Raw genomic sequence first — 18,329 nt, forward strand, 5'->3', positions numbered from 1 at the left:
AGCTGTACCATGGTGTTTTATATCCGTCTTTTTGATCGCGTGCTATTCCACTTTTTGTTCGGCAGTATGATAATAAAGCGTTGTTTTTTGTCTCTTTTTTTTTTTTCTTACTGTGTTTATTGAAGGGGTTAACTAGTGGGACAGTTTTATAGGTCGGGTCATTACGGACGCGGCGATACTAAATATGTGTACTTTTATTGTTTTTTTTATATTTAGATAAAGAAATGTATTTATGGGAATAATATTTTTTTTTTTTTCATTATTTAGGATTTTTTTTTTTTTACACATTTGTAAAAAAATTTTTTTACTTTTTTACTTTGTCCCAGGGGGGGACAATACAGATTGGTGATCTGCCAGTTTGCACAGCACTCTGACAGATCACCGATCTGTCTCAGAGCGCTGCAGCGTTACCAAGGTAAGGCACCTCCCTCCCTGCAGGACCCGGATCCGCGGCCATCTTGGATCCGGGACTTGCTGCAGGAAGGAGGTAGGAGACCCCCGGAGCAACGCGGCCACATCGCGTTGCTGCGGGGGTCTCAGGGAAGCCCGCAGGGAGCCCCCTCCCTGCGCGATGCTTCCCTGCACCGTCGGCACATCGCGATCATGTTTGATCGCGGTGTGCCGGGGGTTAATGTGCCGGGGGCGGTCCGTGACCGCTCCTGGCACATAGTGCCGGATGTCAGCTGCGATAAGCAGCTGACACCTGGCCGCGATCGGCCGCGCTCCCCCCGTGAGCGCGGCCGATCGCCTATGACGTACTATTCCGTCCTTTGGAAGTAGGGCCCACCCCACATGGACGGAATAGTACATCTAATGGCAGAAAGGGGTTAAGGTACATCCTTTCCAGGCTAATGACTTGTATATAAGGCAAAATAATTTACCCCAGACCAAAATGCTCCTCCACCACTTGGGCTATGTTCACACGCAGCGTTTTTGATGCGTTTTTCAACCTTCATGTTGTTTTCATCCAATACAAATGCATTCACTGGGAAATGTCATTGTAACATTTAATAACCCTAGCTGGCCATGTAGTGTGTGACACATAAGCAGACACATTTTGTTTCATTTGTGAAGGAGGGACTCTTAAAGTCACAAAGCCTATTTTTAGAGGGGCATCAGGCGGCATTAACATTCTTAAATGGCCATTATTAAGCAGTGGGTCTCCTATGCTGTTATTGCCTATGCAGTGAGCGGCTGGGCTGCCAAGAATTACGACGCACCTCAATACCCCTTTCACGAGAAGTACAGGAGGGCTTCCTGAAAAATGTTGCATTCATTGCAAAGCCTGCCCTGCTATCAAGTCATATGCACCCCAATAAGCCTTTAAACCCAGGTACTGAATTGCCACAGGAAAACCCACTTCACATTCTTCAGTTGGTCCTGACATGTTGTTTTCTTATGTATTAACTGCAAGACCTACCCTGCTACCAAGTCATATGCACCCCAATAAGCCTTTTGAGCCCATGTACTGGATGGCCACAGGAAAACTCACTTCGCATTCTTCAGTTGTTCCTGCCATACTGTTTTCTTATGTATTAACTGCAAGGCCTACCCTGCTACCCAGTCATATGCACCCCAATAAGCCTTTGAATCCAGGTACTGGATGGCCACAGGAAAACTCACTTCACATTCTTCAGTTGGTTCTGCCATACTGTTTCCCTATGCATTGGATGCAAGGGCTGCCTTGACCCAAATTTGCACACACCCTAATCCCCCTTAGAAGACTCATGGAGGAGGGCCTCATAAAAAACTGTCCCATTACAAAGCAGCGGGTCTCCTAGACTCGTAATGCCCATACGCTTAGTGCATGGGCTGACAAACATTTCCCCATGGGGGGGGGGTAATTTTTAAAAAAATATTTAATGGGAATCATAGACACCCTTGCCAAAAAATGTACTGTCTGTAGCAGCACAGAACACGTGAACACTGGTGATCTAGTGGTGGAAAATAATGAGAGGTGGAGGAAGGTCTCATTCAAAACTAGGCCCAATTTAAAGGAGCGGGTCTCCTAGACTTGTAATGCCCATACACTAAGTTAATGAGTCTTTTTATCTATATAATATTAACAAAATCTGAAGTTTTTTTCACATTTACAATATTTAAAAATGTTTATTAAAGAAAAAAGTGAAAGGCAATTCCATGCAGCAAAGATTTCATTTTACAACAAATATACAATAAGATTTATGTGCCACCTCTAAGGTATGGCAAGATCTTAAATCCTTAGAATGTCTTTCTCTTCTGCCCTTGGATGCTAAAAAATTATGTATATTTTTTTTCATTAGTTTTATTTATTTTAATGATAGTGATTAGAGTGCTGCAGATGTCACTAAAATCCCGCTAAGTCATTTTCTTTTAACAGGCAGTATGCTATTTGACAACGAGAGCAAATTAAGTAGTCATGGGTGAAAGCACAACATGAAGGTCAGGTTGTATTGCATGCATGCTAGATCCCAGGTAAATAACCTTTTCTTTATGTATGACATTCCTGAGAAAATTGATTTTCAGTTTTGCTCAGAATTTGCCCTTAGGCAAGTCATTGTGTATAATTGCTTGTTGGTTGCATTGCCCTTGTGTGTTTGGCTTGGCCTGTCTTTGGCTGTATACAGTTTGTCATGAATGCCACATTAGCTGGCGCTACAAGTTATGAGACAGTTCTGTCTGTCCCAATCTATAAATGTGAGACCCATTAATTTATTGTGCAAAACACAACACAATACATACAAACATGAATATAGTACATAAACAAACTGGGATTAGATTTACACGATGTGTGTAATATTGTCATGTGACAGCTCTTCTCTTAGTGCAAAAAATAATTGAAACAGCTAACTAAGACATTGTCAAATTTATTAACAATTTAAAACATATACTTTACAAGACATCTACAAGTCAAGCACATTTTTTTAAATCTTCATAGGCCTGCAATTGTTTCTAATTTTGTGTTTATTCTTTGGTACGTGCTATAAATAATGTATTTCAAAAAGATTCTATTGCAAAAAATTATGAGCTATTCGCATCTGCACAGAGGGGCATAAATGCCAGCATTTAACCATCCAATAACTTTTCTAAAATATGCCTTGCTTCAAGATTCTCATAGAAACTGATAAATTGCACGTACAATTCACATTGACTTAGGGTACCGTCACACAGTGCAATTTTGATCGCTACGACGGCACGATTTGTGACGTTGCATCGTCGCTTAATTATCGTTTCAAACATCGTAGACTGCGGTCACACTACACGATGCACGGCGCTGAAGCGATAAAATCATGACGTATTTGCGATGTAGAAGTCGTATGGGACAGTCGTACGGTCGTGTCACACAAGACGATTCAGAACAAATTTTGCATAATCTGTGCGTGACGTTGTTCACTAGGGGCGTGTTGTGCTACTAGCTAGTGTGCTGATAGGCCAAAGGTTCTGTGCACACAATTGGTTGGAAAATTTGTCACCTGAGCGCTATTGTTCCCAATGCCACCTCACTGCTTTCAAAATTTCCTTTCTTCACTTCGTACTTGGACACTTGGTGGACCTGGACATCGGAATTTTGTACTGCGCTGAATATACCACGCTTTGCACCGCTGCTTCGAGGTATGTAAACCGCTTGGGCGTGGTGGATGGAACGCTGTATGGTCGGCATGAGTGCTTCGTTCCACCGCTGAAGCGAAGCGGATGGTACACTGTTGTGACTGGAGGGCTACAATGTGGCAGATGGTACGCTGTTGTGACTGTTTGTGACTGGTCGTGACTGGTGGGCTACAGCGTGGTAGATGGAACTCAGTTTGGTCGGCATGACCGCTTCGTTCCGCCGCTGAAGCGATGCGGATGGTACGCTGTTGTGACTGGTTATGACCGGTTGTGTCTGGTGAGCTAGAGCGTGGCAGATGGTACAATGTATGGTCACCATGAGCGCTTTGTGTGGCTGCTGTAGGGAAGCGGGCGGTACACTGTTTTGGGTTATGGTGGCCTATGGCGTGGCAGATGGAACAAGCGATGCGGATGGTACGCTGTTGTGACTGTTTGTGACTGGTCGTGACTGGTGGGCTACAGCGTGGTAGATGGAACGCAGTTTGGTCGGCATGACCGCTTCGTTCCGCCGCTGAAGCGATGCGATTGGTACGCTGTTGTGACTGGTTATGACCGGTTGTGTCTGGTGAGCTACAGCGTGGCAGATGGTACAATGTATGGTCACCATGAGCTCTTTGTGTGGCTGCTGTAGGGAAGCGGGCGGTACACTGTTTTGGGTTATGGTGGCCTATGGCGTGGCAGATGGAACAAGCGATGGTAGGCATGAGCGCTTTGTGTGGCTGCTGTTGTTAAGCGTTTGGCACACTGGCACAAGTATTGTTTAAAGGACTCTTTGTCAACCGTGTAATTTTTTTTTATAATTATTTTTCAGATGTCAAATCGTGTGGAGTTCATCAGGGATTTCATCGAGATTTACCAGTCTTTTCCCTGCCTCTGGAAAATCAAATCTCCAGACTATTGTAACAGGGAAAAGAGGAGGGAGGGTTACTTAAAGCTCATTGAGCTTTACAATCGTCATGCACCAGAAGAGGCAGCAAACGAAGCGGTTATTAAAAAGAAAATCCAGGCGCTCCGCACGGTGTGGAGGAAGGAGCTGAACAAGGTTCTTCAGACTACAAGGTCCGGAGCTTCCACTGAAGATGTTTATGTGCCAAAACTTTGGTATTTTGAACATCTTAATTTTCTGAGGGACCAAGAGGTGCCACGGACTTCCACGTGTCTTCGCTTGTTGGCACCTGTGGAACAAATAGTTTCGGAGAACCACGCCGAGCAGGAGTCACAAGGGCTACAAGTAAGTAGCTCTTTGGACGAAAGTTCACCAATGTGTCCTATAATTACATAATTTTTCTCTGCATTTTATGTTTTATACTTCTGATTATCACATCAGTTTGAAGTTATTACAAAAACATGTACACATAAGTAACCCTGTCGCAGTCAAGTATTATATGGGGAACTTAATATGTATGAAATGGCGATATATCTAAACCATACCATCTAAGCAATATAGAAAATAGTATCGCTTCAAGCTGCCGATGTACTCTTGTTGAGACTATTTAGACTATAAAATATTCATCAGGTTCCCCTAGCAGTCAGAACAGTGTAGTTCAAAGTATTAAATAAAAGGGAGGGTTAAAGAATATTACTAAGCTTAAAATATATTATAACCTTTTTTTACCTACTACGAATATATAGTTTGGATGCAGTTATGGTGGTACAACTTTTTGTTGCCGGGTTCATAACTTTTTTTTTTTTCCCCCCCAGGATGACAGTGCGCAGGACAGTACACTGGACTGTTCACAGGACTGCACGACAACAGATTTAGTGGAGGCTGCACCTGCCAGGACTCAATCGAGGCAAGGTCCAAGAAAACGGAAAGCCACCTCAGACGCCTCGCATGAACTATTGAGCCTTGCAAAGAAGGTGTTGACAAGCAATGTTAGCCCTGCGTTGCAGGGGTTTGGACACTATGTGGTTGACAAACTGGCCAAAATGGACGAGAACCAAAGAACACTAGCAGAGCGTCTGATTATGGAAGCAGTAAACAAGGGTACAGATGGCGATTTGGACAAGAACACTTGTTTGGTCTCTTCCCGGCCAATACAGCGGACAGAGCCATCAAATTACAATGGTTGGTCACAGTGTCAGACATCGATGCGACACAATGCTCACGTTTCCCACTTCGGCCAGCCACCCCCTAATAACTCCTACACGCCAATACCTTCACATATGGCTTCGCCCATCAGGCACCAAAGTTATCAGCCGGAACAATCGTCGTATCATAATTTGTGATTTCCTCACTTCTTTTACATTCCTTTTTATTTTATTGTCTTGTTAAAATAATGTTTCAAATAAAAGCTTTTGTTAGAAATTCTATCACTACTGTTTGATTGGTGTGTCTCGATCACAGCACTGTATGAGGGCACAAATTAACGTACCAAATTCATGTACAGTTAACTAATACAAAAAATGTATTATTGGCCCGCCTACAACTGCTGGCACATGTCCCGCAGCTTCTGCAGCTCCTCCATTGCCACATTGTGCTGCTCCTGAATACACGCCATAGTGTGGATTAGCCTTTCTATACCGGCTTCCAGATCACAGAGACAAAATGGGTCCACAGCACAGTATGAGGGCAGAAATTAACGTAACAAACTAATGTAAACTTAAGTAAAACAAAGAAAAAATGAATATTAGTTTAAATATTTTTTTTTAATTTAACAACATAACATTTTTAAAACCAGTAATACTATTTAGTATTGTCCCCCCTACAACTGGTGGCACATGTCCTTTATCTTCTGCAACTCTACGATTGCCAGATTCTGCTGCTTGTGAATGTGCGCCAGAGTCTCGCACAGCCTTTCAATCCTGGCTTTTACATCCAGGATGGTCACACTGCCGGCTGCTGTTGGTGACAAAGCATAAAAACCTAACATTAATACCACAGTATTATCCTGATAGTGGGCTGTGATCACATCCCCATAATAGCGTACAGGATGAATGAAACATCTGAGGCGGCGGAAGGCTCTGAAACGGCCCTTGCTGTACAGGGTTACATAGAGAGAGGCAGTGAGTGACAATCTTTAACGTGTAGGGAAAACTTACGTGGCAAGACCTCGTCTGGGGACATATTCTCCGAAAGAGAGAAGCCCGGAAGAGCATCAGGGGGACAGTACTGCGGTGACTGGGATGCCTCGGGGTGGCGGCGCTGTTTCTTTGCCTCTTTTAATGGAAAAAAAGGTGCTGTCAGCATTCATAAATAAATAATTTTTTAGAAGAGGGAAGAGGGGACCTGCCACCAAATCCTCATCACATTATTGTGTGAACCTACTAGGGTGTTGAGCCGTTGACCCTGAGGGCGCACGGACATCGGAGGCGGGGTGGGAAGCCTCGTGGCTGCGACGCTGTGTTTTTGCCTCTGTGAAGGGAAAAAATAAAAAATTTTAAACATAAATGGCAACAGTGACTGCAGGTGGGGGGGGGGGGGATCGAGGGGACCTGCCACCAAATCCTCATCACATTATTGTATGAACCTACTAGGATCTGTTGTTGACCCGGAGGGCACTGGGACAGAAGAGGCCGTGTGGGAAGCCTCGTGGCTACAACGCTGTGTTTTTGCCTCTGTGAAGGGAAAAAAATAAAATTTTTTAAACATAAATGGCAACAGTGACTGAAGGTGGGGAGGGGGGGATAGAGGGGACCTGCCACCAAATCCTCATCACATTATTGTGTGAACCTACTAGGTTGTTGTGCCGTTGACCCTGAGGGCGCACGGACATCGGAGGCGGGGTGGGAAGCCTCGTGGCTGCTGCGCTGTGTTTTTGCCTCTGTGAAGGAAAAAATAAAGTTCGGTCTTCAGATATGGCAACTGTGACTGCGGGGGTGGGGGTGGGGATTTGGAAGAGGGGACCTGCAACCAAATCAAAATCACATGATTGTGGGAACATACTAGGATCTGGAGGCACGGAGGGCAACTCTGGAACAGAGTCCGTGTCAAAGGCCTGGTACAGACGACGGCGACGCTGTGTTTTTGCCTCTGTGAAGGGAAAAAAATAAAATTTTTTAAACATAAATGGCAACAGTGACTGCAGGTGGGGGGGGGGATCGAGGGGACCTGCCACCAAATCCTCATCACATTATTTTCTGAACCTACTAGGATCTGTTGTTGACCCGGAGGGCACTGGGACAGAAGAGGCCGTGTGGGATGCCTTGTGGCGGCGGCGCTGTCTCTTGGCCTCTGTGAAGGGAAAAAAATAACAATTTTTAAACATAAATGGCAACAGTGACTGCAGGTGGGGGGGGGGGATCGAGGGGACCTGCCACCAAATCCTCATCACATTATTGTGTTAACCTACTAGGATCTGTTGTTGACCCGGAGGGCACTGGGACAGAATAGGCCGTGTGGGAAGCCTCGTGGCTGCTGCACTGTGTTTTTGCCTCTGTGAAGGGAAAAAAATAAAAAATTTTAAACATAAAAGGCAACAGTGACTGCAGGTGGGGGGGGGGATCGAGGGGACCTGCCACCAAATCCTCATCACATTATTGTGTGAACCTACTAGGATCTGTTGTTGACCTGGAGGGCACTGGGACAGAAGAGGCCGTGTGGGATGCCTTGTGGCGGCGGCGCTGTCTCTTGGCCTCTGTGAAGGGAAAAAAATAACAATTCTTAAACATAAATGGCAACAGTGACTGCAGGTGGGGGGGGGGGGATCGAGGGGACCTGCCACCAAATCCTCATCACATTATTGTGTTAACCTACTAGGATCTGTTGTTGACCCGGAGGGCACTGGGACAGAAGAGGCCGTGTGGGAAGCCTCGTGGCTGCTGCACTGTGTTTTTGCCTCTGTGAAGGGAAAAAAATAAAAAATTTTAAACATAAAAGGCAACAGTGACTGCAGGTGGGGGGGGGGGGATCGAGGGGACCTGCCACCAAATCCTCATCACATTATTGTGTGAACCTACTAGGATCTGTTGTTGACCCGGAGGGCACTGGGACAGAAGAGGCCGTGTGGGATGCCTTGTGGCGGCGGCGCTGTCTCTTGGCCTCTGTGAAGGAAAAAAAAAAGTTTGGTCAGCAGAAAGCTGTGCCACATAGTGCTCTTCACCGTTCAAACTGCCCCATAGCTGTGACACATAGTGGTTCTGCAACGTTCAAACTGCCCCATAGATGTGGCACATAGTGGCTCTGCAATGTTCAAACTGTCCCATAGATGTGGCACATAGTGGCTCTGCAACGTTCAAACTGTCCCATAGATGTGACACATAGTGGCTCTGCAACGTTCAAACTGCCCCATAGCTGTGACACTTTGTGGCTCTGCAACGTTCAAACTGCCCCATAGCTGTGACACATAGTGGCTCTGCAACGTTCAAACTGCCCCATAGCTGTGACACTTTGTGGCTCTGCAACGTTCAAACTGCCCCAATAGCTGTGACACTTTGTGGCTCTGCAACGTTCATACTGGCCCAAAGGCCTATGCAAATCCATGCAGCGTACCCCCCATTCCCATGAATCACCCAATTAACCCTTCTGCGTGCCCTAATTTTGGGTACCTGCGTACTGACCTCTGCGAATCTCCTTGCGAAGCTCCTGCAGGCGCTCTGGGCTTTTGGACTTCAGATCGCCCCATTTTTTCCCAATCTGGGCCTTACTGCGAGTTATCCCAAACCGCTTCCTGAGGCCCTCAGACACCACACGGACAACTTCGTCCTTGTGCTGGTTGCGGTGCAGCACCAGCCCTGTTGTTTCATACTGCATCCGATCCATTGTTCCAATAAGGAACTTGAGCTCTGGGATGCCCATAGGAGGATCACGGCGACTGGCAGCCATTATCAGGATGTCAGGGATCCAAAACAAGCTAGCGCAGGCACGCCGGAACGCTGTAACGTCATCACGCCGTCATAGACCACGAGCGTACATTACGTGACGCTCCGGCGTTATATAACCATCCTTCGAACGGCTTTTACTATGTGCGTTCATTCCGTACCGCTCATGCGTCACAAATGTGACGCTGTCCATAAACTGCAACGCTATTGCGAAGCCGATCTGGCGGCAGGACGGCGTAGTCAAGCTCCTCCTGTGGGCGTTGCTGTTCAGGGTCATTCCATCTAAAATGGCGGCAAGAATGCGTTCTGCTCCGCTGGGGCAGCCAGAGCTCCTTTTTTTTATTAGTCAGATGGATGCCCTGGATTATGAGGGTCAGGAGAGCCGCCCTGCCCACCCACACATCCACAAGCGGGAAGTGCTTGGCCACATTACCAGAATGATGGAGAGGAGGTTTGGCGTCTGCCGCAGTCAGCTTCAGCTGCGTAAAAAATGGGCTGACCTCCGCTATAAAACGCCACAAATGTTTGCTGAGTTGCGTGCGGAGGCAAGGCGAGGCAAGTACTAGTATGGGGGGATTGGGAGATGCACGCTGTCAGGAGGGGGGGGGTTTGTGAGGGAGGCTTGCGCTCATGGTTGCCAACTTCACCTCAAATGCATTAAAACACATGCCCCGTTTTTTAAAAATTTAGTTATTTTCCAAGCAGAATATGCGTTGTCCGTGAGAAAACTTGTCGGGTTCCCTAATCTCAACCACCATCTTGAAATTATTAAGATGTCCGTAATTTTTAGTTTCTCAATTGACCAAAAATATTATCGGAGGAGGGTGGCCTACTGATGAAATGATACGTTTTCCAAAGACAGGAAGACCATTGAACACCAGAGCCCACAGACATGTCAGAGTATCGCACCCCTGTAAAGTGTGATCTCTATTTTATGTTTCAGTATATTGTAAGCTTTGATCTGCAGCACTCAACATTTGTGTGTAAACATTGTGATTCTTTACTTTAGGTGTAGAGAGACAGCGGCGGCAAGTGAGACCCACCATTGCCACCAGTGCCACATCTTCAGACACCAGTGGGAGCCCACAGTCCGGGACATCACGTAAGTTCACAATCATTGATTGCATTTTTTTTAACATCACACGGGACATAACAGAGTAGCTGAAATATTTGAAGACATTACAGACGCAGTAATGACCCAGCGGCCTAACACGCCTCCACCATCTGTTGCGACCATGCACCCTCGCACCCCTGTGAAGTGTTATATAAATTTTATGTTTCAGTAAATTGTTAGCTTTGATCTGCAGCACTCTACATGTGTATTTAAAGATTGCGTTTGTTAACTTTATGTGTAGAGAGACAGCGGCGGCAACAGGTACCTGCCATTGCCAGCAGCACCACAGCATCCACCACCAGCGAGAGCCCAGAGCCCGGGACGTCACGTAAGTTAACAATCATTGATTACAGTTTTTCAACTGCATAAGGGACATAAGAGGGTAGCGGTAATATTTGAATACATTACAGACGCAGTAATGACCCAGCGGCCTACCACGCCTCCACCAGACAGCAGACGGCCTCGCACCCCTACACCACCCTCAACACCTCCCTTCCGACACTCCTCTTCCTCCCCCGGGTCGGCGGCATTCTCCCCAGAAGCTAACATACGTAAGTGACCAAAACAGCGAGCGCTTCCCAACGGCGTGTTCCATAGTTAACCAGATCTGTTATTATTTCCTTTTCGGTGCTGCAGCAGTGTCCAGATCGCTGGGATGGGAAATTAGCACCTCTGGTTCTGGCAATGAGGAACCGGCGTCCCTTCTCCGTAAGTATCAACATAATACGAGTGGTTTTCTGCTGGATGTCACAATAGACAACTAAAACTGTAAAATTTAATAAAATTAACATCGCCCTGTGGTGCCAGACCAAATAGAAATTTACAACACACAAAATTTGGTCCTGCCACAGAGGTCGAGATGTATTTTCAGCGGATTCAACGTTGGTTCTCCAACCTCTTCTATCCACAGAACCGGCCACCGTAAGAGAGCTCCTGGCGAGACAATTGCGCCTGGAGCGGACAGCAGCGCTCCTGCAGCAGACAGCAGCGCTCCTCCAGGCTCAAGTAGAGCAGCAGGGCGTGACGCTGCGACACCTCTTCGGCCGTGGAAGGAGATAATTTTTTTTTTTTTGGTTATGTTATATTTAGTTGTTAAATAATTTTAAACCAAGAAATTGTTACAAAAAAAAACAAAAATCTTCGCATTCTTTCTTTAATGTTTACCAAGCTATAAGGGTTAACAGCACCATTTAATAGGCATCACATTTACTTTAAGTTAGAGAGGTTTATATGACAGCAAAGCAAAAAAAAATTTTTTTTTATACGGCGCGATCCTGCCAGGGTACAGCTCCAGAACCATTAAAGTACTGACAGTATTTTTCGCGACAGTCCCTTGCATCATCTGCCTGTCTGCCAGATCCAAGTGCTTGAAGAGCTGTAAAATTATCAGGTTGTGTACGCCATTCCCCGGTCACAATATCTCCGGTTCTTGCGTCCACTGCATCAATAAACGAAGGAGGAGAATAGGAGCTCGTATCATGACGTCTCAGGAAATTATGGAGCACACAGCATGCCAAAACCATAAAGTCTATAGACGGCAGCTTCAAGTTGATAGCTGTGTGGAACACTCTAAACCGATTTGCCATAATCCCAAAGGCATTTTCAACCACACGACGGGCCCTCGACAACCGGTAATTAAAGATTCTGCGCTCCGGTGTGAGTGTTCTCTGTGCAAATGGCTTCAGCAAATGTGGATGAAGAGGGAAAGCTTCATCAGCGATGAAGACAAAATTTAGGTTTGCTTTTGTGTCTTCATTTAGTGGCAACAGCAGTTCATTGTTCCTCAAGCTTTCCCCAAATGAAGTGTGTTCAAAAACACCACCGTCGGAGACTCGACCATTCATGCCAACATCTACATCGACAAACTCATAGTTCGCATTGACAAGGGCCATGAGGATCACACTGAAATATCCTTTGTAGTTGAAAAAGAAGGATCCAGAGTTGGCTGGTTGCGTGATGCGCACATGCTTTCCATCTAATGCACCACCGCAGTTTGGAAACTGCCACAGCTCATCAAAATCGGAAGCAATCCTCTTCCACTCATCCGCCGTCTTGGGAAACTGCAAGATGAGAAGGAAACATGTACAAATTAGGTCAAATATATTATGCACATACACTCTCATGTGGACATCCTACAGTGATTGAGGCGCAGTATGGATTAGTATAACAAAGTCAACAACCCTGAGTATGCAGGCAGCCATTTTATCAGATGGCTTCGGTGACTCAGAGGGGGTGCTAAACAATATATCTAAATTATATAATCAATAACATTAGGTTGGGAGCATCAAATAAAAGAAGGGTGGCGCAGGGTTGGAGCAGCACATATCAGAATGGAGCCGCAAAATGGTAGCAGCACATGTCAGAATGGAGGCGCAGGATCACAGCAGCACATGTCTGAATGGGGACGCAGGATGGGAGCAGCACATGATAGGATGTAGAACATATATAAATGCGCGTAAACAGGGCGTAGAACGGGTTAAATAGCTAGTATAATATATTGACATAACACAGCAGCCAATAAAATATAGTAGTACCTCCATATAATGCCCACAATGGCCTCGCATGTCTCCGGAATCACAACGCTCAGGAAAGGTCTGGAAACAGCAGCGGAAAACTGCAAATCCTGAAGAGACCTTCCTGTTGCCAGGAACCGCAGTGTCACCGCCAACCTTTCATCCACGGGCACGGCTGCACGCATCGGCGTATCACACCTTTGTATGAGTGGCATAACAGCAGACAGTATTATTTTGAAGGATTCCTCCGACATCCGAAGGTAGTTTCTGAAATCATGAGGGTTATTGTCACGTAACTCTCTTATGAGACCCATGTGTGACAATGAGGATCTTTTCTGCAGCCAGCTCCGGGTCCACATGCGACGTTTTCGTTTAGGACGTCTCTCCTCTTGGAGACGTGCTGCCTGAAACACCAGGGCAGCAGCAACAACAGAACTCTCATCGGAAGTGAGCATAGTTCCTAAAAAGAAATCAAACGTACAATAAATACACGTGCTTACAAAACAATGTTCTGACCATTGATCTAATAACTATATATTTTACTACTGGTATTAAATGGAGCAGTCAACCATCTCGATCTGTAAAAGAATTAATTGGGCCACGCTACAGCTGTGTACCTGAGGTTCTCAGGCCTACCCTACTCTCCATAAAGGAACAATCGACCACGCTACAGCGTTTATCCACGTTGAAGCGCAACATATGCTACGCTGAAGCGTTATACATACCTTTTGCGGTAAAAGTCTAGTAGTAGAAGAAAAGTCCAGGAAATCCAGCGAATTTAGGAGTTCTGTTTACAGCACGTGCTACAGAGAGAAATGAATAGCGCGCTCGAGAGCTCCGGTTTTATCCGCTGGGAACAATAGTCCTTTGTCGAATGAGCGCACAGTATTGTACCGCCCAATCAGCACTTGGGAGGTGGAGAATTCAGCGCTCCTACGTAGCCAACTCCTCCGCCCTTTACATCGTATACAATATCGTGCACACCTTTGTTACACTATGCGATCATGCCGCCACAGCGGGACACTAGACGACGAAAGAAAGTTTCAAACGATGTGCTACGACGTACGATTCACAGCGGGGTCCCGGATCGCAGGAGCGTGTCACACACTGCGATATCGTACCTATATCGCTCGAACGTCACAAATCGTGCCGTCGTAGCGATCAAAATTGCACTGTGTGACGGTACCTTAACCCATTCTTGACATGTAAAAGCAGGCTCCGTACTTGAGCCACCATAAATGCTCGCTGTGTTATACAGCTTGCACCTGAATGTAGCAGCAGTGATCAGAGCTAACCTCTAATTGCTGCTGTTAACCCCTTAAATGCCACTGGCAATCTCTGACAGCAGCATTTAAGATGAACAGATTTTTCTACCATATTTTTTAGCTTTCTGCATGACACTTTAAGGCTTGAGGTAATGAGAAAAGAGATCAGATCCTCCAAAAAATTAATTACACACAGGAGCAGCACAGGAGACACGAGATGAGCAGCAGTGCAGGAATTACTGGAGCAGAAGCAGCACACTGCAGAAGCGCACTACCGATCCAAAATATCCACTAAATAGCAAAGCACAGAGTTTCTCACACTTTCTCTGCACACTATTCCTCCTTGAAATGGAAACATGCAAAGCAGGGATCAATATTTAATTTGTCATCACTTGGTTTCAATTGGTTGGTAAGCCTAGACTGACCAATCATTGCGATCATGGCGAATGGGTCCACCATTGCATCACGATTCGGTCACATTATCATTGGTGCTGTCTTAAACTGTGCCAATAAGCACTAAAAACCAATACAAAGGCCACTTTTCATTGCATTTTGCAGTTAAAAAGCTGTGTTTGTATGGCCACACTTAATGCTAATTGCCAATGCATGAGGAGGCAAAACACTGGGGGTGATAAAGTTAGATGACCTTCTGTAAGGGATAGCAGCCATTTTCACCCAATCACCTTGTCTTTTGACACAATGATATTTTTACCACAGGATGTACCAATACTTCCAGTTGTGGGAACTTCTTGGAAAACAGGACCTACGGGAACATCCAATGTTGGAATGAGGTTGAAAATAAAGACAATTTAAAAAAAACTGTATTCAAAAACTCTACATATCTAAAATATTAATCTAACAAAATGTAAAATTGATTAACCCGTATGGTAAACACTATGAAGAAAAAAATAAATATCAGAATTGCTATTTTTCAATTAAATACACCTCAAAATAGGCAATAAAAAGTGACCAAATCATGGTATGTATCAGAAAAGAACTCCGGCACACAAAAAGGGGATCCAAATGAATAATAAAGTTTATTTATAATCTTCTTGATATCTCATAATTCAAAATTTAGATTAAAAAATAGACTTAGCACACTGTAGCCAAACAAGATGAATATATCAGGTATCAATTTCGTATTAGGTATCAATTTCAACGTTTCGGCTGACTATGAGCCTTTATCAAGATATACCTGTATCTTATAGTAGGCAAATGTCCGGGTGATCTATCTGTAGAGCGGATTATTCATTTGGATCTCTCTTTTGTGTGCCGGAGTTCTTTTCTGATATTTCCATGTTTTTTTCTCCTGAGCACCTAATTATGCAGTGAGCACCACTTTTCTATTTTTTTTTTCAAATCATGGTATGTACCTCAAAATATCATTAGAAACTTTTAATAAATAATTGGTATCAATAAAAATGCAACTTACCATGCAGAAAACAAGACCTCACAGAGTCTAACGGTCAGAAAAAATAACTATATGGGTTTCAAAAAAAGAACAATAGCACAAAAAGAGGATTCAGAGATCCTCCAAAAATTCAGAAAACAGCAAAAAGGCAGAGATGCTTACCTCCTTAGGCCTCCAAACAAATGCACTATCAGGATGTAGTGGACCCATGGGGTTAAGATGGCAGCAACACAGGTGCAGAATTACCAATGAGGCAGCCACTCACAGCCTACCAAACTAATGGAGGGGTGGATGCTTGGCATATTACTGCACATAAAAGATCTCTGTCTTTTTGCTGTTTTCTTTCAAAAAATGACGGAAAAAAAGGCCCCGGAAAAGAATAGGCGAAATGTGCGTGGGGGTGGGAGACGCAGCAGACCCTTGAGTTCACTTTGCTGGCAACCCAGGTAAAATAGATTCATTATGCACTTTATACAGTGTGGTTATAAATCTGCACTATCTTCCCACTGGTAGTATATTACATATGATGGCATGAGTTTTTGAGGTTGTTGCATCCATTGCACCTTACTGTTTTGATTTAAAAAAAAACCCATCAATTATAGGTTCATATATTTATATGCAAAGAGGCACTTTATTATGATTTTGCCAGTCTCATGCATTTATATGAATATGTATATGGTTACATCTTTACTCAATCATAATTTTTAAAATCTTTTGATTATTTTGTGTGGCTACATGAACCTCTGACCAAGTGCAAGAAAAAGCACTTTGCCCAGCACATATTGCTTGGTCAGATGTGCATGTGACTAACCTAACTACCATATATACTCGAGTATAAGCCTAGGCACCTAGTTTTGACATGGAAAACTGGGTAAGCATATAAACTCGAGTATAAGTCGAATGTGCATTGTCACCTCATCCCTGTCCTGGTATGTGTGGCTCCCTCTATTGTATGGATGGCTCCTCCATCCTCCCCCTGTTATATGCATGGCTCATCTGTGTTCCCCTGTTGTATGCATGGCTTCTCTGTCCTCCCCCTGTTGTGTGCATGGCTCCTCCACCCTCCTCTTTTGAATGCATGGCTCCTTTGTCCTCCCCCTGTTGTATGCATAGCTCCTCCATCCTCCCCCTGTTGTATACATGGCTCCTCCATGTTCCCCCTGTTGTATGCATGGCTTCTCTGTCCTCCCCCTGTTGTGTGCATGGCTCCTCCACCCTCCTCTTTTGTATGCATGGCTCCTCTGTCCTCACCCTGTTGTATGCATGGCTCCTCTGTCCTCCCCTGTTATGATCCGGTGACCGTGGAGCCGCATGAATAACTTTCACTGGAGTAGGTGGTAACTGTACTGACCACAAATCCTGATCTGACACCGCAACTAGAAGTAGCCGTGGGGTGTGCCTAGCAAACCCTAGACACCTCGTCACAGCCAGAGAGCTAAATAACCCTATAGATGGAAATAGGAATACTATCTTGCCTCAGAGCAGAACCCCAAAGGATAGGCAGCCCCCCACGAATATTGACTGTGAGTAGGAGAGGAAAGACACACGTAGGCAGAAAACAGGATTTAGCAAAAGAGGCCACTCTAGCTAAAATAAGAAAGGATAGGACAGAGTTCTGTGCAGTCAGTATTAAAACCCTTCCAAAAATATCCACAGCAGATTATACAAAAAATTCCTCCATCTAACTAAAGACGTGGAACGTATATCTGCAACTCCAGAGAATCCTACACACAGAGCAGAAATACAATCAAAAATCCAGCACACAGCATGTGTGCCATAGAAAAAAAAACAGACGCTTATCTTTGCTGAATTGGCAGCTAAGCAGGAGAAAACCAGACAGAGGTCCAACTATTGACAGCTGGCAAGGACTAATGAATCCTGCAAACCTAAATACCCCAGTCAGAATTGCAATCAGCAGAAACACCTGACCATGACTGCAGCCCTGGGACAACTGCATTACCACCTACAACCACCGGAGGGAGCCCAAAAGCAGAATTCACAACACTCCCCCTGTTGTATGCATGGCTCTGCTCGGCTCTCCCTATCCTCCTCCATCTTTCTCCTTCCTCCCCCATCCTGCTCACGCTGTTGCTGCAAATCCCTGCATCTCTCTGTTGTCCCAGGACTGACAGCTTCTTTCTGTGTTCAGCGGCTACTGGTACAGCTCATTAAAATAATAAATATGCGCTCCACCGAGTGGAGATGCATCCATATTCATTACTTTAACCATGTGACTGCTGAACACAGGAAGAAGCTGCCTCGCCCGGACAACAGAGTGGTGCAGGGAGAACTTGCAGTGATCACGCGAGAAGTGGGTGAGTATGATGTGACAGTCGGCGGCTCCTGCCGCTCCCCTTTCCCCTTCCCTGCCGACCCCCTGGGACAATGACTTGTGTTTAAGCCAAGGGGGGATGTTTTCAGCACATAAAAATGTGCTGAAAATCTCGGCTTATACACGAATATATACGGTAATTTGTTTAAATGCTACTCAATATATAATTTACAGATGGTTGCTAGTGTTTGCTGCATCTTTTTCTGTTTGACATGAGGCATCCATTTTAATTTTATTATTTTTTGTAAATGTTTAAATAAAATTTTGCTTGTTGTTTGTTCCGGATCTTTTTCTGGGTTCGGATAAGTATTTCTAAAATATTAATCAAACAAAATGTAACATTGTC

At 45.0% G+C, this 18,329-nt stretch overlaps 1 protein-coding gene across 1 annotated transcript; it reads left to right on the forward strand.

Moving 5' to 3' along the window:
• Nucleotides 1-4,181: 4,181 nt before the first annotated feature.
• On the forward strand, nucleotides 4,182-5,882 carry LOC138671919 (uncharacterized). Its single transcript, XM_069760041.1, has 2 exons — nucleotides 4,182-4,819; nucleotides 5,290-5,882. Exons 1-2 carry the CDS (start codon nucleotides 4,400-4,402, stop codon nucleotides 5,815-5,817), a joined length of 948 nt encoding a protein of 315 aa, XP_069616142.1. The 5' UTR covers nucleotides 4,182-4,399; the 3' UTR covers nucleotides 5,818-5,882.
• The last annotated feature ends 12,447 nt before the right edge of the window (nucleotides 5,883-18,329 follow it).

Source organism: Ranitomeya imitator, chromosome 3, assembly GCF_032444005.1.
Source record: "Ranitomeya imitator isolate aRanImi1 chromosome 3, aRanImi1.pri, whole genome shotgun sequence".
In the NCBI taxonomy this organism is placed as follows: domain Eukaryota; kingdom Metazoa; phylum Chordata; class Amphibia; order Anura; family Dendrobatidae; genus Ranitomeya; species Ranitomeya imitator.

What these genes read in the sequence shown, in the direction of transcription:
- LOC138671919 (XM_069760041.1), top strand. Translation starts at nt 4,400, where the DNA reads ATGTCAAATCGTGTGGAGTTCATCAGGGATTTCATCGAGATTTACCAG. An exon ending in AGGAGTCACAAGGGCTACAA is followed by an intron (nt 4,820 to 5,289) that starts GTAAGTAGCTCT and finishes TTTCCCCCCCAG; the next exon opens with GATGACAGTGCGCAGGACAG.